We start from the raw sequence: 23,090 nt of genomic DNA on the forward strand, positions 1-23,090 counted from the left end.
GCGACAAGGGACCTCCTCTTACATCTCTGAAAGGAGCCAATGACACACTTTGTTAAAGACTGCCCATCTTCCTGGCTGTGTACTATCATTGGAGTCTGAGTCATGTAAAAACAGGGCAGCAAATGAGTCTAAAGTCTCAGGACAATGAAAAGTCCATTGGTGGGGTGGGGCTGGATGGCTCTTCCTGAGAATATCCTTGATGTTGTAAGCATATCTGAAACAGTGCTGACAAATCACTTAAGTCAGAGTTAGGGTAAAATCTATGAATCCATAAGAAACACAGACTTGATTAAAGTCTAGACCCAGGAAATAGTACAGATATAAATGTACCAATATAAAACCACATTGGTCTAAAATTGAGCTTGAGGGTACAGCACATAAGGCATTTTCCAAGAATAGATAAGGATTTAGGGAGACAGAAGCAAGATGGTAGAGGAGTAGCAGTCTGAAATGACATCAGATCCCAGGAGTTCAGCTAAATAGTTATCAAACCATTCTGAACACCTACAAACTCTAAACAGGAGATAGAAGAGAAGAAGAGCAGCAATTCTAGGAACAGAAAATCAACCACTTTCTGAAAGGTAGGACGAGCAAAGAAATGAATCCAAAGCAAAAGGAAGATAGACCGTGGGGGGAGGGGATGGCTCCTGGCAAGCAGTGAAGCAGTGGAGCACAAAATCAGAACTTTAAGAAGTCTGCTCCACTGAGGGACGTCGCTCCAGAGGCTAAGCGGAGGTGGAGCCCGTATGGAGACAGTGTGGTCTCAGGTCCTGCAGGGTCACAGAAAGATCGGGGAAAAAAGCTGTGTCTGTGTGTGGCACAGCTGCCAGGTACCAGAGCGGGGGAAGTCGACTATAGAGACAGAGCTGAAGAGTGAGATTTCAGATCAGGGTAACCTTAAACCATGATCCAAAGCACATTCACGCCACTGTTCTTCAAGCAGGAACCCCACAAATGGTACATCCAGGGAGGCACACCTTGCTGCTCTGGGAGAAGCAGCGTGGCAGGAATCTGCTGGCTGTGGAGACCCCAAACAGGGCTGCGCACCAGAGATAAAAATGCCTGGCCACAGGCTGGATGAGCAGGAAGCGTGGCCAGAGACCAAGAAGACAGAGGGGATTGACTGCTTTTCTCTGAGGGTGCACTAAGGAGTGGAGCCTCGAGTGCTTGACTCCTCTGGACCAGAGAATGGGAGGCTTCCATTGTCATTCCAGTCCTCCAAAGCTCTATGGAAAACATTTAGGGAACAAAAGCTCCAAGAGTGAACACAAGCAGATTACTTAGCCTGGCCCCTGGCATGGGTGATGCAATTCGCCTTGGGCAAAGACATTTGAGAATCATTACAACAGGCCCATCTGGAAGAAGAACAGCAAGAACATCCAGCCAAGACCAAGTTCACAACTCAAGGAGAAAAGCAGAACTCCAGAGCTAGGGGAAAGTAACATATAGCATTCATGGCCTTTTCCCCATGATCCATTAGTCTTGCAAAGTTAAACTTTTTTTAATTTTATTTTTTTCTTATTCTATTTTTTTTAACTTTTCCCTCTTTCTTCTTTTAATGTTTTTAAACTAGTTTTTCTTAACAATACATTTCTTTAAAAAAATTTTTTTTCTAAACCTTCATTGTTATAGTCATATTTTATCCCTTCATTGTATTTAACCTTATTTTTTTGTATACATATAGGGTTTTTTTTCCCTAAAAAATTTTGGGATATAATTTCTTCTAATAGCTCAAAATATACCTAACCTAGCACATGGCTTTGTTTTAGTTCCCAGACTGAGCACATTCCCTCCTTCTTTTTTCTTTTTCCAACCAACTTATCTGATCAATTCCTTTCCTGGAATTTTTAAAATTTTTTTCATCTTTATGGTCATATTTCATTCCTTAATTGTGTTTACCCATATATATATATATATATATATATATATATATATATATATATATAAGTTTTTCTTTCTTTAACATTTTGGGAGGTAGTTTCTTCTAAGAGACCAAAATATACCTAAAATCAAGTGGGTGGCTCTGTTCTGTTCTATTCAGATGAATAGATGTTCTATTCATCTATAAATAATACAATTATATATATATATATGTATATATGTATATACACATATATATATAATTCTTTATTTTTATTTCTTTTTTCCCCCCATTCTTCTCCCCCTGGTTTTGGGCCTCTTCTGATTTGGTTAGTGTACTTTTTTCTGAGGTCTTTGCCACCCTTTTAGTACTTTATTCCCTTGTTCATATATTCCTATCTGGATAAAATGACAAGGCCAAAAATTTCACCACAAAAAAAAAAAAAAAAAAAAGAGGAAGTACCAATGGCTAGGGACCTAATCAATATGGACATTGGTAATATGTCAGAACTAGAGTTCAGAATGACAATTCTCAAGGTGTTAGCTGGGCTCAAAAAAGGCATGGAAGATATTAGAGAAACCCTTTCTGGAGAAATAAAAGAACTAAAATCTAACCAAGTTGAAATTTTTTTAAAAAGCTATTAATGAGGTGCAATAAAAAAAGGAGACTTTTTCTGCTAGGATAAATGAGGCAGAAGAGAGAATTAATGATATAGAATACCAAATGACAGAGAACAAAGAAGCTGAGCAAAAGAGAGACAAACAACTACTGGGAGAATTCGAGAGATAAGTGATACCATAAAATAAAACAATATTAGAATAATTGGGATTCCAGAAAAAGAAGAAAGAGAGAGGGGGGCGGAAGGTATATTGGAGCAAATTCTAGTAGATTATTTTATTATAGTAGAGAATTTCCCTAAAGGGAACATCAAAATCCAGGAAACACAGAGAACCCCCCCTTAAAATCAATAAAAATAGGTCCATGCCCTGTCATCTAATAATAAAACTTACAAGTCTTAGTGACAAAGATAAAATCCTGAAAGCAGCTTGGGACAAGAAGTCTGTAACATACAATGGTAGAAACATTAGATTGGCAGAAGACTTATCCACAGAGACCTGGCAGGCCAGAAAGACCTGGCATGATATATTCAGAGCACTAAATGAGAAAAATATGCAGCCAATAACACTATATCCAGCTAGGCTTTCGCTGAAAATAGAAGGAGAGATAAAAGGCTTCCAGGACAACAAAAATTAAAAGAATTTGCAAACACCAAACCAGCCCTACAGGAAATATTGAAAGGGGTCCTGTAAGCAAAGAGAGAGCCTAAAAGTAGTAGACCAGAAAGGAACAGAGACAATATACAGTAACAGTCACCTTACAGGCAATACAATAGCACTAAATTCATATCTTTCAATAGTTCCCCTGAATGTAAATGGGCTAAATGCCCCAATCAAAAGACACAATGTATCAGAATGGATTAAAAAAACAAAACCTGGGGCACCTGGGTGGCTTAGTGGGTTAAAGCCTCTGCCTTCGGCTCAGGTAATGATCCCAGGGTCTTGGGATTGAGCCCCTCATCGGGCTCTCTGCTCAGTAGGAAGCCTTCTTCCCTTCCTCTCTCTGCCTGCCTCTCTGCCTACTTGTGATCTGTGTCTGTCAAATAAATAAATAAATAAATAATCTTTCAAGGAAAAACAAAACAAAACCCATCAATATGCTGTCAAAAAGAAACTCATTTTAGACCCAAAGACACCTCCAGATTTAAAGTGAGGGGGTGGAAAACAATTTACCATGCTAGGGACATCAAAAGAAAGCTGTGGTGGCAATCCTCATATCAGATAAATTAGATTTTAAGCCAAAGACTCTAATAGGAGATGAGGAAGGACACTATATCATACTTAAAGGGTCTGTCCAACAAGAAGATCTAACAATTTTAAATATCTATGCCCCTAACATAGGAGCAGTCAACTATATAAACCAATTAATAACAAAATCAAAACACATCAACAATAATACAATAATAGTAGGGGACTTTAACAACCCCCCTTCACTGAAATGGACAGATCACCCAAGCAAAAGATCAATAAGGAAATAAAGGTCTTAAATGACACACTGGACCAGATGGACATCACAGATATATTCAGAACATTCTATCCAAAACAAAACAAAAAAAACAGAATACACATTCTTCTCTAGTGCACATGGAACATCCTCCAGAATAGATCACATCCTGGGTCACAAATCAGGTCATAGCCAGTACCAAAAAGTTGGGATCATTCCCTGCCTTTTTTCAGACCACAATGCTCTGAAGCTAGCACTCAATCACAAGAGGAAAGTTGGAAAGAACTCAAATACATGGAGGCTAAAAAAATTCTACTAAAGAATGAATGGGTCAACTAGGAAATTACAGAAGAATTGAAAAAATTCTTGGAAACAAATGAAAATGAAAACACAACTGTTTAAAAGATGTGGGACACAGCAAAGGCGGTCCTGAGAGGAAAGTATATAGTGATACAAGCCTTTCTCAAGAAACAAGAAAGGTCTCAAATACACACCAACCCTACACCTAAAGGAGCTAGAGAAAGAACAGTAAAGAAAGCCTAAACCCAGCAGGAGAAGAGAAATAATAAAGATCAGAGCAGAAATCAACAAAATCAAAACCAAAAGAACAGTAGAACAAATCAACAAAACTAGGAGCTGGTTCTTTGAAAGAATTAATAAGATTGATAAACCCCTGGCCAGACTTATCAAAAAGAAAAGAGAAAGGATCCACATTAATAAAATAATGAATGTAGGAGGAGCAATCACAACCAACACCAAAGAAATACAAATAATCATAAGAACACATTATGAGCAACTATATGCCAGCAAATTTGACAATCTGGAAGAAATGGATGCATTCCTAGAGACGTATAAACTACCAAAACCAAACCAGGAATACATAAAAAAAACTTGAACAGACCCATGACCAGTAAAGAGATTGAAGCAGCCATCAAAAATCTCCCAACAAACAAGAACCCAGGGCCAGACGGCTTCCCAGGGGAATTCTACCAAACATTTAAAGAAGAATTTATTCCTATTCTCTTGAAACTGTTCCCAAAAATAGAAATGGAAGGAAAACTTCCAAACTCATTTTATGAGGCCAGCATTACCTTGATCCCAAAACCAGACAAAGACCCCATCCAAAAGAATTACAGACCAATACCCTTGATGAACACAGAGGTGAAAATTCTCACCAAAATACTAGCCAACAGGAACCAATAGTACATTAAAAGGATCATTCACCACAGCCAAGCGGGATTTATTCCTGGGCTGCAAGGCTGGTTCAACATCTGCAAATCAATCAATGTGATACAATACATTAATAATAGAAAGAGCAAGAACTATATGATACTCTCAATAGATGCTGAACAAGCATTTGACAAAGTACAGCATCCATTCTTGATCAAAACTCTGCAAAATGTAGGGACAGAGGGTACATGTGTCAATATCATCAAAGCCATCTATGAAAAACCCACAGCAAACATCATTCTTAATGGGGAAAAACTGAGAGCTTTTCCCCTAAGGTCAGGAACACAGCAGAGATATCCACTATCACCACTGCTATTCAACATAGTACTAGAAGTCCTAGTCTCAACAATCAGACAACAAAAAGAAATAAAAGGCATCCAAATTGGCAAAGAAGTCAAACTCTCACTCTTTGCAGGTGATATGATACTTTATGTGATACTTCCACTTTATGTGGAAGTTAAAAGACTCCACTCCCAAACTGGTAGAACTCATACAGAAATTCAGTAAAGTGTCAGGATATAAAATCAATGCACAGAAATCAGTTGCATTTTTACATACCAATATCAAGACTGAAGAAAGGGAAATTAAGAAGTCAATCCCATTTAAATTGCACCCAAAACCATAAGATACCTAGGAATAAACCTAACCAAAGAGGCAAAGAATCTGTACTCAGAAAGCTATAAAGTATTCATGGAAGAAATTGAGGAAGACATGAAGAAATGGAAAAACATTTCATGCTCATGGATTGGAAGAACAAATATTGTGAAAATGTCTATGTTACCTAGAGCAATCTACACATTTAAAGCAATCCCTATCAAAATACCATCAATTTTTTTCAAAGAAATGGAACAAATAATCCTAAAATTTATATGGAGCCAAAAAAGATCCCAAATAGCTAGAGGAATGTTGAAAAAGAAAGTCAAAGTTGGTGGCATCAAAATTCCAGACCTCAAGCTCTATTACAAAGCTATAATCATCAAAACAGTATGGTACTGGCACAGAAACAGACACATAGATCAATGGAACAGAACAGAGAGCCCAAAAATAGACCCTCAACTCTATGGTCAACTAATCTTTGACAAAGCAGGAAGGAATGTCCAATGGAAAAAAGACAAGTCTCTTCAACAAACGGTGTTGGGAAAACTAGACAGCCACATGCAGAAGAATGAAACTTACATTTCCTTACACCACACACAAAAACAGACTCAAAATGGACGAAAAACCTCAATGTGAGACACGAATCCGTGAAAATCCTTGAGGAGTATATAGGCAGTAACCTCTTCAACCTCAGCCACAGCAACTTCTTCCTAGAAACATCACCAAACGCAACAGAAGCAAGGATAAAAATGTGAACTATTGGGACTTCATCAAGATCAAAGCTTTTGCACAGCAAAGGAAACAGTCAACAAAAGCAAAAGACAACTGACAGAAGATATTTGCAAATGACATACCAGATAAAAGGCTAGTATCCAAAATCTATAAAGAACTTATCAAACTCAACACTGAAAGAACAAATAACCCAATCAAGAAATGGGCAGAGAACATGAACAGACATTTCTGCAAAGAAGACATCCAGATGGCCAACAGACACATGAAAAAGTGCTCCACATCACTCAGCATCAGGGAAATACAAATCAAAACCACAATGAGATACCACCTCACACGTCAGAATGGCTAAAATTAACACATCAGGAAACGACAGATGCTGGCAAGGATGCAGAGAAAGGGCAACCCTCTTACACTGTTGGTGGGAACGCAAGCTGGTGCAGCCACTCTGGAAAATAACATGGAGGTTCCTCAAAAAGTTGAAAATAGGGCTACCCTAAGACCCAGCAATCGCACTACTGGGTATTTACCCTAAAGATACAAATGTAGTGATCTGACGGGGCATGTGCATCCCAATGTTTATAGCAGCAATGTCCACAATAGCCAAACTATGGAAAGAACCTAGATGTCCATCAACAGATGAATGGATAAAGAAGATGTGGCATATATATACAATGGAATACTATGCAGCCATCAAAAGAAATGAAATCTTGCCATTTGCAATGACGTGAATGGAACTAGAGGTATTAAGCTAAGCAAAATAAGTTAATCAGAGAAAGACAATTATCATATGATCTCCCTGATATGAGGAAGTTGAGAGGCTGAGTTGGGGGGGGGGGGGTTAGGGAAGGAAAAAATGAAACAAGATGGGATTGGGAGGGAGACAAACCATAACAGACTCTTAGTCTCACAAAACAAACTGAGGGCTGCTGGGGGGAGAGGGATTGTGGAGATGGTGATTGGGTTATGGACACTGGGGAGGGTACATGATATGGTGAATGCTGTGAAGTGTGTAAGCTGGACAAGTCACAAACCTGTACCCCTGGGGCAAATAATACATTATATGTTAATTTAAAAATTTTTTTGTAAAGAATAGCTAAGGATTCAGGGGGGTCCCCATGAACACTGGGAGTTACGTGAGCCTGTTCCATATCTGAAGAACAGAAAGCAGGAGTTATTCCAAACAGACAAAATACTCTTATAACAATCATGAGCTTTCTTTTTTCCTTCTAGATTTATTTATTTGTCATAGAGGGAGAGAGAGAAAACAAGCAGGGGAGCAGCAGGCAGAGGGAGAAGCAGGCTCCCCGCTGAGCAGGGAGCCTGATGCAGGGACTCAATCCCACGACCCTGGGATCATAGCCTAAGCCAAAGGAAGACGCTTAACTGACTGAGCCACCCAGGTGTCCTGAATCATGGAATCATGAGCTTAAGAAAACCACACATCCTATATTCTACAGCTGAATAGTGCCTCCATGTTAGGTAAAAACAATCCATGCATCCCTGTCCAGTCAGTTTGCCAAGTAAAGGCAGCTCTCAGCCAACTGCCATTTTGAAAAGAGAAAGTTGCAAAAATCGAAACATGTTCTCAAGACAGTGTCAATTTTAGAAAATAATAATTTACACATTTTTTTTTTGAAATTCCTTTTCCCTAAGATTTGGATATACATAATCACTTCATCTCTGTTGCCCGGCCATTCAGCCCAGGTCACCATCTTCCCCAACCCCCTTACAAGAGGATGCTTAGCCAGGAAAACAAGCTGCTTCTTCGGGAAGTGGCAGTTGGTACTATAGGCCAACACCCAGACACTAGGGAAGCAGCAGAGGCCACAAGAGTTGCGAGGTGGCAGGCTGTTTCCTACAGCAGATGGGATGAGAGGAGCTGCTGCACCCACATCCTCCACTCAGCACTTAGAAGCTTTTGCCCACCCTCCAGTTGTGGTCCCGGAGGACGGCACCCTCCAGACCCAGTGCTCAGAAACTGACTGAGCCACACAGGACACACACTGACACAATACGTCCTTGCTTTTCGATGGCTGACTGGGCAAAGGTGGGCAATACGAGTCAATTTATTCTCGTTTCCCAGACACCTCTTTGCCTCCCTTCAATTGCAAGGTGTCCCCAGTACCCACAGAGAGAGCTGTTCCCATCCTTTGGACCTGAGCCTGAAGATCTCAGGGGGCTCCCCACATGCTCACCCTCAGCACAGCTGGCTGCGAGGACACAGATGGCATCTCTAGGCTGAGCACACGCTGCTTTGTGAAGTCAAGAACAGAACTATGAGCCCTGCAAGTGCTATCTTTAATGAAAGCAAAACTGCTGGCGAAGGTCAGCCATATTGTTTCTTTCCCCTTACCTGGTTCTTGGATGTGTGCTTTGGTCTCCGATTCCTGAAATCCAATAAACAACAGAGTAGTATCAAGAAATGACTGATAATTTCTTTACATTGAGAAGCTGTCCCTGGGATGGACCTGGAGACATCAGGTCCACAGAAACAATCATCAAGAGCTCTGGCACTTATGCTACTGAACGCACCTCACATGGAGTCGCATCTACTTTGCCCAAGAATCATGGGTAAAAACAAGTCACAAATAAATTAAACCCCAATTAACACCAAGTGCCTGGGGGATGGGATAAGACCTAAATCTTTTCCCCATTTAACATTTATTGTTTACTATTAACAAGCACCGTGCCTTCTGCTTTACAGAGATTGTCTCATTTAATCCTCACAACGATCGACCACCCAATGAGGGTTGGATTACTGACCCATTTTACAGTCGAGGAGACAACACAGGTAGTATGGGTCGCTGTCCCCTCAAAATGATGTACAAATAAAACAGAGTGAGTTCCAGGTTAAAATCACCCAAACCCAAAAATTTACATCTCAAACCACCCTTATTATAACCTGTAAATTCAGACTTTTCAGATCGTATCTAAAATCAAACAAAAAGTGCCCCCCTACTTGATTATCCCATATTTTCCTCATGACTGCTTTCATGCCCTCCACATCTGTCAGGTGATTGCTATTCCAATTTGATTTATACTTCTCATCCCACTATCTTCTCCATATTGTGATTTCCTTCCCACACACCCTGGCAGAATACCCTGCTGCCCTTTACTCATGCCTTCACTTACCTTTGCTGGAATGTCCCCGTCTAAGACATCCTGGACTTCCTCTGTGGCTGTGGGCAACTGGACAGTTAACTGGAATGTTCCTATTCCTGGCCATAGTAACTCATGGTTCTTAGTCTCCAGAACTCTTTGCCGAACTAAAACAAAAGAAAGAAAGAAAGAAAGAAAGAAAGAAAGAAAGAAAGAAAGAAGAAAGAAAGAAACTAACTAACTGTCAAGCAATCTTTATTCACCAAATTACTCCATGATTTCCATAGGGCTTCATCATTTTCAATCAATGGCTTGGTCAGTTTCCCAAGCAAGTCCTTACATGGTGAAAAGCTAAAAAGTTTAGCAAGCAGACATGGGTTTCAACCCCATCTTTACCCTTACTATTATTATTTTTTTAACCCTTGGGAATGTTCCTTAATAAGTCTTATTTGCAAAGCCTCAGTCTTCTTGTCTATTAGCAAATAATTAATGAACACTGTCTTACATAGGTGTTACATCAATTAAATTGACAAACATTATAAAGGACTTCGTACCATACATAATGCTCGGTAGGTACTAAGAAAAGTAACAATATTTATTCTACAAGTGAAGAGAAATAATCAAAGCATGGCTAATGATGAACAGTGAAGACTGGGTGCTGGGAAAAGGCATGATGAAAGCTGTGTTTCAGGGGCTTAGCTGTGTTTCTGGGTGGCTCAGTCAGTTAAGCGTCTGCCTTCGGCTCAGGTCATGATCCCAGGATCGTGGGATCAAGCCCTGGATCGGAGTCCCTGCTCCACAGGAAGCCTGCTTCTCCCTCTGCCACTCCCCCTGCTTGTGTTCCCTCTCTCACTGTGTCTCTCTCTGTCAAATAAATAAATAAAATCTTAAAAAAAAAAAAAAGCTGAGTTTTAGGAAGGTGATTTGAGTGACCATGAGCACAATGGCTTGGGACCTAGTGAAAAAGGTATTTCGTTCAGTTCTTTAACCTAGTATGGTAAGAACCAGTCATCCAATAATCAATGGAGTAGAAAAGAAGGGATGGGAGAGATTTAAAAAAAATAAAGAAAGAAAGAATTAGCAAAGCAGGCAGCTGGGTTGTAGTGAAAAAACTGAACAATGAACATAAGAGTCCAAAGACTGGGATTTGAATTCCAACTCTGCCAAAAAGCTAGATGAGTGACATTGAGAAACTACCTTAACCTCTTGAGTCAGTTTCCTCCCTTAAAAGGTGTCTGCTCCCTTAAAAGGTGTTTTATAACACCCACAAGGGCTATGCAAATGTAAATTTATAATTTTAAGCTGGAGCAGCCAGAGAGAGAAAAGGAAAATCAGTGTATCCCAGGCCATGGAGAAGCGGTGGTGAGTAAATTTAGAGGAGGAAGCATGGTCAACACAGAGGGTGCGAAGGTTCCGGGTGAAGGCGAACATTTGAGAGTGCCCAGCTGCTCCCAGACGTGGCTCTGACGTGAATGTTGGGCTCCGTGCTGCACTCCGGTGCGGGTGGGTGGTCTGAGAGGTGGAGGAGATAGGGAATCTTCCCTAAGAAGGAGTTGGAAGAGCTTTCCCACCTCACTCACCCATGAAAGGGTAGAAGTGAGGTCTTCACCAGATGCTAACTTAGAAACAGGCCCCAGAAACAATATGAGAAGGAACACCAGTCCGTTTTCACACAGACTCCTGCGGGGCTGGCCTAAGCTAGTGAAAGGACTGAGGATTGGATTAAGACCCCTAAAGCCTGAGAACCAGCCAAGTTTTGTAAGCCAACTTGTCTAGAGCCGTGGGCTTCTGTGATGCATTCCTTTTATAATCCCCCTAGACTTTGGGAGAGTCTTATCCAGGCATCCAAATGCAAAAGATCTGGGATCGTGCACAATCACGCAGGGCACCAGGATTTCGAGAGAGCAGACAGTAGCAATAGGGGTTAAGTGACCTGCAACCAAGACAAGGTGAATCTGGAAGGAAAAAGAGCTGAAACTCTGACGTCCAGTCACCCCTCCCCATGTGGACAGTCTCCCTTTCGCACCAACCTCAGACCACTGACATTCCACACCAACCTCAGACCACTGACATTCAACTTTACCTAAAGAGGAGATGGATTCCCTTTCCCCAAAGAGACGGACAATCAACAGAAGCCAAGTTATGACCCAAAAGGAGGAGAAAAGCACACATCTAAAACAGGGCTTAACGTCTTCTAAGTCAATGTACACTGGACTTCAAAGAAGTTGAGTGAACTATTTAAGAGAGCTTCCAAATACTTCTGCTTGCCATACACTAATTTCTTTTCTTTTTCTTTTTTTTTTTTTGAAGATTTTATTTATTTTTTGAGAAGGAGAGAGAGCATGAACAGTGGAAGGCAGAGAAAGAAAGAGAGAAGCAGGCTCCCTGCTGAGCAGAGAGTCCATTTGGAGCTGGATCCCAGAACCCCAGGATCATGCCCTGAGCCGAAGGCAGACGCTTAACCAATTGAGCCACCCAGGCGGCCCAGCTATACACTTATTTCTACACAGCAGTGCTGCTGGGCTCATTCTAACTACATGAATCATATGAAAAACGCACTACACGGTGGCCCACCTGGTAAAGCCACTTCCTTGTGGGAGGGGGTCGGGGGAGGGAATCCCTGCTGGAGAACGAGGATCACGGTCAGCAAATTTCTGGCCACATTGTGCTGGGGCAATAGCTTCTCTGGTAGGAAACTGAAACTGAATAGGCACTTCCTGCCACCCCCCCCCCATCCCAGGGCCCTTGTCCATAAAACGTTTTGAGTTGTTCTAAGTCTGAGTCATCTGTGCTGGGGTACCATAACAGAGGTCCTGGAGCAGCCTGGGGATGGAGGTAGAGGGAGGTGGGCTGGGCCATGAGAGGAAGGAACAACCATTTCTGCGTTCGGGGCTAGAACAGAAGGACGTCATCGACACAAAAGTGTACTTTGCACTGCTGGTATTTTTATGCTGTTTGTATTTTCTATTGATTATTTCCCTTTCCTTTTTCACTCAGTGTTGGCAACAAACAACAGGGCTTCCCAAACTTTAGCACACCAGAATCACCATGGTGCTGGTTAAACGCATGGATTCCCACTCACCTGCACCTGGGGTTCCAAAATCTCTGAGGCTGCCGGGAATGGGTCTGATTAGTCTGTTGTGAGTCAGATACAGAGGTCTGTGTCCCCAATTTGAGAACTACTGGGGAGGATGATGGGATTCTAAAGAAGAAGTAAGTGTCCCTAAGGGCCAAGTCTATATGATGTTGACGGCTGGCAATCAAAGTGGTAAAACTCCTTGAAGAAAATGAAATCGAGGGGAAATGGCTGACATTGCACAGCAGCCCTTCTGAGCATTCCTCAGTGAAATTAGTCCTTGGAAAACCCGGTACTTTGTTTTCATAAGGGCTCTGAGCCTAGTAAGTCTCCTGTCCCCAACTGGCCTCCCCTTCAACACACTTAGCTGTGGACCCTTCTCCTCCCTGGGTTTCATTCTTTCCCTTCTGGATCTCTGCCTAGAGCATTCCAGTTTCTCTCAGGTTAGCCGCATTGCCTCTCCTTTGGCTCAAATGCTTCTCTAAATCCTGCGGCAGGAAGGTAGGATCAGGGGTTGTCCACATCCTTTCCTATGAGATTCCAAAGGAAAAAGGACACCCTCTGGGAACAGCAGCTCACAGGCCTCTCAGTACAGATCTGGCAGTGTCTGGACCCAGCAGATCATAACTGGGTGGGTACTTATCTTCCCTCTCCTAAAGGCAACAGCAAGGAGGGTGGGGAACTCAGCCGCTCAACCGCCTGCAAGGCGGGGGCTCAAAACTCCAAACCCACATCAACTCAGAATGTCACCCCTGTCTCCAGTCCGAGAACCACCCTGACACTGAGGGAAGAGGTACCCGCACACCCCCAGCAAAGATTCCGGGTGTTCATCAACAGCACACAGCCCTCCAGTAACCTTCTATATTTACACCCACTGTGCTTTTAGGCAGCAATTTTGTACCTCCTCCAAGTGACCCCAGAAACATGAAGAATCTCAGGACCTGTGGGAAAATCCCCGTAACTCCTCACATTCCTTAATACCTTTTGTCTCCCACCAAAAAAATAACTGAAGGAAAGGGGGCCTCTCCCTCTCCCTACCTCTCTGTCCCTCTCTCTCTGAGCATTGACCTCAGTTACCAAATCCACGAATATGTACACGAATATGTATCTTCCAGCCCCACGCTGATTTTCATTGCTCAAGGATTCAATTGTCCTCACCTAGAACATTACATGAATCTCCTGAAAGTTGTGATTTCCAGGGTCTCTTCCAACAGAAGTCCAGGTACTTCTTTTCAACCAGTTTTATCTCCCTAAGATGTACTGGTGTACTTGGACATGTTTCCCCTCTGCCTATTCGGGAAGGGGGGGGGGGTAGTTCATAGTCCTTATGGTGTCATTCAAGGCCCTCTACCATCTCAACCCAACTTTTTCTTAGCGTTAACTTCCTCCCCAGCACTTCACAAGAAGGAGGTTTAATAAGAGTGCCTAAGATTTTTAAAATATAGGCGTCCCCCGCCCCTCTTGACCTTTTGAAATTTCCCAGGCCCCCGTCGACAGATCTTGCTTGTACAGAGATTAGCAAAGTCATCACTCAACCCAAACCTCCCCGAGGGCGCCCTGCGTGTTGCTGAAGATGCCCGGTGCTCTCCTGGCCCCAGCACCTGTTCAGGAGGAGTCCGCCCGCATATTCCGCCCCGATTGGCCCTCAGCAATCAGTTGAGATGTGACTGTCCCTGGAAACTTCCTCTTCCCTTACAACGGTGAGGGAACCTTTGGAGTTCAACCTTTGGAGTTCTGAACAGCTGCTTTAACAGAATGAAAAACAACTGCGATGGAACAGCTCGGCCCCTAAGGCTCCAGGCTGGCAGCCATGTAAAAGGGGGTGAGGCAAGCAGCCAATCAGCTCCTTTCCGCCCGCCGCGGGGTCAGCGTCAGAACTCACTTGCGCGGTTCTGCCGCCACCTCCCGGCAGCACCTGGGAGTGCTTCTCGCCCCTCGCGCGCCCTCCCTCCCCCAAGGCTGCAGCAGGAGCAAGTTACCCCGCGGGAAGCCCACGGTTGTCCCTCTCACCCCCACCCTTGCACCCCTCACCGGCGTCTAGATGGAAGAACGCCAGGAAGCGGGTCGCGGTGCCCGGCTCCTGGCGGACCTCACACTCCCCGCCTCCGGATCTCCTCGCGCTCTGGAAGTACATCTGCAACTTGGTGCTCAAGTTCTTCGGAGGGTAGGAGCCCCAGGACCCTTCGACCCGCAGGGGGAAGGAGCCGGGCGCAGCCATCCTCAGCTCCGCTCCCCTGCCCCCGCTGCTCCTCCCGCCCCACTTGAGTGCGGCCGACGTTGTCCCTTTAAGTTTCAGTTTCACTTTCCTAGAAAACTCCTCCCCTGGCATTAGTTTCTGCCAACAGCTGTTAATAGCTGTGTGGGCCTCGAACTAGTCACCCCGCACTCCCACCCCGCAGTTCCTCGCCTTCAGCTCTGGCCCACGGCCAGGGCTGGTCGCCACTCCAAGCAACTGGTCTTGCACTCGCTGTTTTCTAAACTTGGGTCCCTAAGCTCGGGCACCGCGTGCCACCTCGTCCCCCAAATGACAGCTGAAATCAGCGTATTTGACGTCGCACAACACCTGCTGCAAACACAAAGACAACTTCACTTTTGCCGCAGGGCAACGTTTTACAAGAAAATAACAAGGCTTGGCAAACTGATTCTTTACAATGTAGAAAGAGGTCCCCGAGTAATGATCAGAATTGTATCTGACCTTTTTTTTTTTTCTTTTGCATTTTGTTCCTGATCTGTTACTATTATACGTCCAAAAATATGGGGGGGGGGGGGTAATTCACAGTTCTTTATGGAATATTTACTAGGTTCCCTGTGCCTGTTATGGATTCAACAAACAGAGTTTCTGCCCTCATTGAGCTCCCAACGCTGTGGGGACACGGTGGAGTAAGTGCTCTTGGAGGGAATATACAGGTGGTCCTGGAACAAATCAGGAGGACTTGGGTGTTCAAGCTCAGGGAGAATTATGGGGAGGTGACATGTAACCTGACCCGCTAAAGATGATGGGGATGTTGGCGCTAAACGTAAAAGTCAGCTATTTTACCAGCAAAATGGGTTTCTTTGGGACTAGCAGAGAATTGCAATTTCGGACAAGTAGCAAACTACTGTAAAAAAAAAAAAAAAAAATCAGTCCAACAAAGCTGAGCGCTAGCAGGAGGAAGTTGGGAGGGGTTGTTTTCAACGCAATTCTATTGGAGAAAACCGAGAGTTCTGGGTGATGGCAGTTTCTCATTGGCTGAGTCTAGGGTTCCTTCCTCTTTGGGCTTGTCGCTGATGACACTCTCCACCTGAAGATTCTTCTGTTGGGGTCGATAATAGTCGATTCTTCCTGTGATTGACATGGAGGGGTTTGGCATGAGCGCTCTACCTTCTGGCCTCCCGGTTCCATTTAGTGAGGTTTCCCTTTATGAATTTAGACAGAGGATAATCTTGGAGGGCTGAGAAGAGGAAGCGGTTTCCATAATGTAACTGACTGGTACAGAATCACTCTGGTTGCTGTGTAGTAGCTAGAGCAGAGGAGGGAGATCAGCCATGTGGCTACTGTAGTGTCCCCAGTGGCTGAGACCAGAGGAGAACCTTCTGAGAATGAGTGAGATTCCAAATCGGCACTGAAGGCAGAGCTGCAGGACTTGCTGAAAGATGTGGACAGGGAGCCAAGATGCTCAAGCATGCCTCCATGGTTATCCATGAACGATCGGAGCGACTGGCTCAGTAACAGTGGCATCCACCAGATGGGAGAACCGAGATGTGGCCAGAAAGGTGGGAGAGGCTAGGAATGTATGTGTCTTTGACCTGTCATAAAAGAGTGTTTCAAGTTGGAAGGAGCGACTTTCGTTCAAACACTACCAATACATCATGTGAGAGAAGGTGTCTCAGGCTTCGGACCCGCAAGCACTGTCTCCCTGTGGGGAGGGAGGAGAAGGACCTGGCAGTGGACGGAGGTCTGGAAGGAAGGGAAGGAAGTGGAGGCAGGCAAGCATAGTCAGCTCTTTCCAGAAGCGTGACTGTGAAGGGGCAGAAGGAGTTGGGCAGCAGTGTTTGGGGTTATAGGATCAGGGAGCTGTTGTTTCTGTTTTCTGGCTTTTAAGATATTCTTAGGATGTAAGAGTCTGAGGCATGTTTGAATACTGGGGGAACGAAGTGAAGGGCAGAGGGAAGGTGCAGGTTGTGGGAGGAGGTGGGAGGGCTTTCTGGAGGCATGAACCCTTGGGGGAGAACAGCTGTCCCACTGCCATGGAAATGAGGCGGAGATGGAGAGCAAAAGCAGGTGATTCTGAATGACCGCTGTTGGGAAGTTATGGGACTTCTCTCTGATGGCTTCTGTTTGCTCCGTGAAGGAGGTGATGTGGTCTCAGACGCAGCCTAAATTAGGGCTGCTTTCCCTAGGCTTTACTTCGGCTCAGTAATACTGCGGAACGCAGGTATTTCCCCCTGACGCCAGCTTTCTACCTGCAGGTGGCGCGTATCATTCAGCCCAAACCACCCCCCACCTCGCCCCCCCCCCCCCCAGGGAGGACACGGAAGGGCCAGCCACAGCTCTCAGCCACACAGTGGTGGCCCATGGCCCCAGGGAGTCTCACCCCAAGCCACAGCTAATATCAGCACCCTCCTTTCCCCAGAGTTTGAGATTCCAGAACTGAGCAGTTTATCTTTTTCCTCACATTATCATTTTCCAAGAAATAGAGGAAAACAGAAATCATTTATTTATAGTGGAAGTTTTATCTGGCCATTTTTTTATTTCTTTCAAGAATTTACTTAATTATCAGCAATGTGTGAGAGCTGCTCAGCCTGTTCTTCAACCCTGCGAGCACTGGGAAGGAGTTACCTGGGGATAAGGATGGCAGGTCTTGAAAACCAAGCAAAGAAAGTTCTAGAAAAAGCTAATTGCTGCTTGTCATCAGCCCCTGAAGTACTTGAATACTTGTCTTTTCTCCTAAATGGTTTTGTCACCATTCGCTTGCTGAACCGGTACCCTACCCCCTCTCACTGTGTGCTTATTCTCTCTCAATTCTCCATCTGCAATGGGTGTCTGCCTCCTGAACTCCATTTCCTTCCAGCAAAGCAAATGTCCACTCAGGGCCTGGGGACTGGCCGGGTCCACTGTGAAAGATGAAATGAAATGGTGTCATTTATGTCAGGGGTTTTTAAATGGAACCGGACGGCCATTTAGGAAGTGGGCCTTATGCACGTTCTCTCCCGCTGGAACCGTGAACTTCTGAACTAAGCCATACAGCAAACGCTCTAAGGATTCTGCATTAACACCTATAACTTCCTACATAACTGACTTCTGCTGAGAGAGGACCTTAGCAACCAATTATGTTTAACGAAGATTAGTTTTCTGCCACCAACACCAACCAAAATTCTTTGTAAACAACATATACAACCCTTCACATTTTGTCTTTAAAACCCCCCAGAGCTTCACTCCCTAGAAAGACAATATTTGGGTCGCTGCCCAAAACCGTGTACCTAGAATTTGAAATTCTAAGACCCCAAATAATTGCTTTTGTTTTCATCCTGTCCTGCCTCTTTTCCTCGTCAACACCCCCACATAACCACAGCTGATCTTGATATAACAACTCCCAACTGCATTTTTGGGCTGAACTTCCCTTTCTCTACTTCTTCTAAATTTCTCTGTTCAGCTTCTCTACAAACTTCTATAACCTAGCATCAGGCTGCTTTCAACTTCTCTACAAACCAGGATTTCTCCCATTTGAAGTGGGGTTTTTTGGTTGTTTTTTGAGGGGGAAGGGAAGGGTAGCTTTCCCATTTGTCTTGAATCCATTAATTCTGAGGACCTCATGCCCACCTTTCCACTTTGCTCTGGAACTCCTGGCCCGGTCCCCTAAAATAGGATGTGACTTCAGAAGTAAGGCAAACCACCCTCAGTGGTAACACTCTGCTACCACTCCAAGTTCAGTTCTCTGGTGGAGTCACCTGATGGACACACCCCATTTCTGGCCTTCTTCCCTGTGTTCAGGTCCCTTTCAGGAGCTGTCTGTTCTTCTTCTTCTTCTTTTTTTTTTTTTTTTAATTTTATTTATTTGACATGGAGACACAGCGAGAGAGGGAACACAAGCAGGGGGAGTGGAAGAGGGAGAAGCAAGCTCTCCGCTGAGCAGGAAGCCCAGGGAACTTGATGTGGGACTGGATCCCAGGAGGCTGACATCATGACCTGAGCCCAAGGCAGATGCTTAACGACTGAGCCACCCAGGCACCTCATGGAGCTGTATGTTCTTCAAGCTTCCATGGGGTAAATCTCTAATACCTTCACTCCTCCACCAGCATAGGGATCCTTCATGGTCCATTTTCCCAAACAGGAGCCATTTGGACTCACTAATACTATCATTGGGTGGGAAGTGGAGGGAGGATTCTGCAGTAGAGTCCAGAGTAGTCTAGATCTTTCCAAGTTTGGGAGAGGTAAAGAATAAAATAAAGTAACAATCCTTCCTGGCCACTGAATCAGACACACATGCCTGTGTCTCAAGACAGGCATTAACGCTCAGAGAAGTATAATCTAGTTCATATTTACAAAGAAGAACATACAATATTTTACTCCCATATCATACCACACATGATCACCACGAGTGACATGCTATTAAATATTGAGCAATCAGCTCTCTGAAGAAAAAAGTTGCGTATGTGTTTTTGTTTATTATACGTTTTCTGGGTATAAAAGTTGTATAGCACAAAATTTGCAAATGATGAAATATACAATACTTTTTATTGTAAATTTCAAAGAACCAACTGATCCTCACAGAATGTTTCAAAGATTTTTGTCCAACTCATATTTGTAGCCAAACTATGGTTGCAATCATGAATGAGTCTAATTCTTGCATAAATGCTAGTTATTTACATTAAGTGGGATGAAAATGAAACAATAAAGACATATATCAGAGCTCCTCTGATTGTCACTGACATGAGCTCCTTCTTTGCTGAATTGGATAATGGTTTTCAAATGCTGGAAGAATACTTCTTCATTTGTGTTCTTTAAAATGTAATGGCTGCAGACATGACACACATTTAAATTTAATCTGCCTTATTAAGATATTCTCCGCTGGTTTCTGAAGTCTAGACAATTAACAAAGCAATAAATCAAGCCCTGATGTGCAGTGTTTATCAATTCCATGGTGTAAATATCCCCATGATGGCTGACTTGTGTTCCCGATGTGACATCTCTGAATGCAGAATTGAACAGAGATGAACAGTAACACCATTATACAGTCCTTCACCATATGGATACAATAGACAGAAAGAACTCAATATAGACAATAATAAAATGTAATAAAATAATTAGGAAGTGATGAATTTTCAGTATTTATTATTTTTAAAAAATATAATCTATTTTTACAGGTGACCTTTGAACAACATGGGTTTCAGCTGTGTGGGTCTACTTAGACACGGATTTTTTTGATACAGTATAGTATTGTAAATGTACTTTCTCTTACGGTTTTCTTTCTTTTTTTTTTTTTTAAGATTTTATTTATTTATTTATTTAAGCAGGCAGAGAGAGAGGAGGAAGCAGGTTCCCTGCAGAGCTGAGAGCCCGATGCGGGGCTTGATCTCAGGACCCTGGGATCATGACCTGAGCCGAAGGCAGAGGCTTTAACCCACTGAGCCACCCAGGTGCCCCTTTCTTAGGGTTTTCTTAACATCTTTTTTTCTCTAGCTTACTTTACTGTAAGAATATATTATATAACACATCTAATATACAAAATGTATGTTAATCAACTATTTATATTATCCATAAGCAGGCTATTAGTTAAGTTTTTGGGAGTCATAATTTATATGTGGATTTTTTAAAGATTTTACTTATTTGTCAGAGAGAGAAAGACGACACAAGCAGAGGGAGAAGCAGATTCCCTGCTAAGCAAGGAGCCCAGACTTGATCCCAGGACCCTGGGGTCATGACCTGAGCCATCCAGGTGTCCCATATGTGGATTTTTCACAAAAGATCAAAGAGATGTTGGCACCTCTAATCCCTGTATTGTTCAAGGGTCAACTGTAATTCTGAATAATGGTGGTTAATAAGTCTTCACAAACTTCTGAAAATTTAGCAATTAGTTCTGGTGAGCCAGTATGAGCTGTTTCTGGCACAAGACTGTACTCTCTCCCAAAAGAGGTATTATTTAAGAATAAAGCAGTCAGGATACTCTTCCACATTCAGTCCCCCTCAACCCAGCACCAAACAGACACCTCAGTATAATTATTATGCTGATGGTCCTTTAAAAAGTCAAATAGATTTTAAAGCTGATTGCTTCCCTTCATTCCTACAGCCAATTAATCACCCACACAAACTTTCATTAATCTACTCATTACTTTTGAAAAATTGCCTCTGGAAGAAATAAAAGCAATAACTGAAATCACAAAACAGTGACAAATGTAGTAAAAAAAAAAATTAAGGTGTAACAATTAATACAACAAACTTTAAGAAAATTAGTATCAACTCCATTTTACTGTGAGGAGACTGAGGCACAGAAAGGTTGAATATACGCCCCAAATTTACAGCTAGTAAATGGTGGAGCTGGGATACGAACCCAGGCTAAAGACAGGATGCTATACCTGTGTAGGGATTTTCTGCTGAGATCCCTTCTTCAGGGCCACAGACCCATTGTCCGGCTGCTGGCGGTGCTGGCTGCCCACAGCTCACAGCGGTATCCCTCACTGGCCTTGCCCTTCCTCATTTCACCCACCTAGAGTTTCCTCTTGGCAGAGACTATTTCTGTCTCCTACATCTAAGTCCGGTTCTAGCCCAGGCTGAGCTAACAGCGTGTCTGTGTGATCTCAGTAACAAAGCCAAGGTAGTGAGGGTGTGGGGAAACGGGGTCTCTCACATGTGATGGATGATTTGTCCATTTCTCCTTGTAATTTTGCCACTTTTTGCTTATCTTCCTTTGCTTTTGCTTAATTTAAGGCCATATAGGTTCAAGGTGTTTGTATCACCCAAGTGAAGTGTTCCTTTTCTTCATGGTATGCCTCTCTTCTTTATTGATTTTCATTGCCTTAAAGTCCATTTTGTGTTATACTGATACTATTACTATGTTAATTGGGTTAGTCCTTGCAGAGTGTGACAGACATTTTGAGTGGGTTAGTTAATTACTCAAAGACAATCACTCCTTCCTTGTTAGGAGAACTTCAGTTTTTTTCAGATGCTCAGCAGCAAAGTGCTCAGGTAAAGTAGAGGATCTTTCAGACCCAAACTTGACTCGTGGTTGGGATAAGCCAGTTTTAGTCATCTCGTTACCTTCTAGGAGGATTGGTTTAAAGATGGCCATGTGACCCAGTTCAGCCAAGAGATATAAGGGGAAGTACGCGGTCTGTCCTACAAAATGCTTCCTCCATAAAGAGACACTTAGGAGAAATCCTTTTTCCCTCATTTTTGAGATGTTGTCACGTGGGATGTGATCCTGGGAGATGCTGCAGCCATTTTGTAACCATGAAGGCCAATATCTTAGAAACATTGAGAATGGCATACTGGAGAGATAGAAAGAGCCTAAGGTCTTGATGGCATCATTTACCTACAGAACGAGCTCTAGAACTACCTACCTCCATGTCCTTAGTTTAATTATATCTCTCATTACCAGAATATAGCTGCATTGTTTTTAATCCTATTTCTTCTAATTAGTAAATATAAATGTAGAGACATTGTAAATAAGTAATACAGCGGGTCTTATTCCTACCATTTTATTTTACAAGTTTTTAATTACTTGTGTTTTATTCCTTGCTTTTCATTCTTTCTTATTTCATATTAGATTGATAGTTTTTCTTCCTTTCCACTCTCCATTTGGTTTGAATTTACAAATTCTACACCTATTCTTTTGCAGGTCTCAGTCTTAACAGTCTCAAGTTAATCAATATATCTTCTCAACCCTTGGAAAAACTTATCCCTATCTTGCTATATTTTTGTTATTATTTACTGTTTTTTCTAAAGTTTATTTATTTTTTAAAAGATTTTATTTAGGGGTACCTGGGTGGTTCAGTAAAATACATACATACATACAAATATACATACATAAAATAAAATAAAATCTTTTAACAAATTAAAAAATTAAAAAAATAAAAATTTTATTTATTTATTTGTCAGAGAGAGAGAGAGCACAAGCAGGGGGAGCAGCAGAGACAGAGGGAGAAGCAGACTCCCCACAGAACAAGGATCCCGATGTGGGACTGGATCCCTGAACCCTGGGATCATGACCTGAGTCCAAGGCAGACACTTAACAGACTGAGCTGGCCAGGCATCCCTAAAAGATTAAATTAATCTTTTTAAAACTAGTCAATATTAATTTAGAGCGAACAACATGTTTAATGATTTCTTTGTCTTTGAAGCCCTCTCCTTTCTTTTTCATTCAATTTTCTTCTTCCTAAAGTAGACACTTACCTTTTACAATACTCTTTTCAAAAGTGAATGGTGAACTTTCTCATGAAAATGTTGCCTGAAAATGT

At 42.8% G+C, this 23,090-nt stretch overlaps 1 protein-coding gene across 2 annotated transcripts in view; it reads right to left on the reverse strand.

The window, feature by feature from the left end:
* The window catches only part of PARP14 (poly(ADP-ribose) polymerase family member 14), a 53,907-nt gene extending 38,712 nt beyond the window's left edge, over positions 1 to 15,195 (reverse strand). For both annotated transcript variants that reach the window (XM_082740274.1, XM_082740273.1), the window contains exons 1-3: positions 14,688 to 15,195; positions 9,614 to 9,747; positions 8,835 to 8,868 (exon numbers count right to left, since the gene is read on the reverse strand). In XM_082740274.1, coding sequence (XP_082596400.1) covers positions 8,835 to 8,868; positions 9,614 to 9,747; positions 14,688 to 14,985 — 466 coding nt within the window. In that variant the 5' untranslated portion in view covers positions 14,986 to 15,195. The remainder of the gene's footprint in view (positions 1 to 8,834; positions 8,869 to 9,613; positions 9,748 to 14,687) is intronic.
* Between the last annotated feature and the right edge of the window lie 7,895 nt (positions 15,196 to 23,090).

Source organism: Mustela nivalis (genome assembly GCF_964662115.1).
Source record: "Mustela nivalis genome assembly, chromosome: 1".
Lineage (NCBI taxonomy): Eukaryota > Metazoa > Chordata > Mammalia > Carnivora > Mustelidae > Mustela > Mustela nivalis.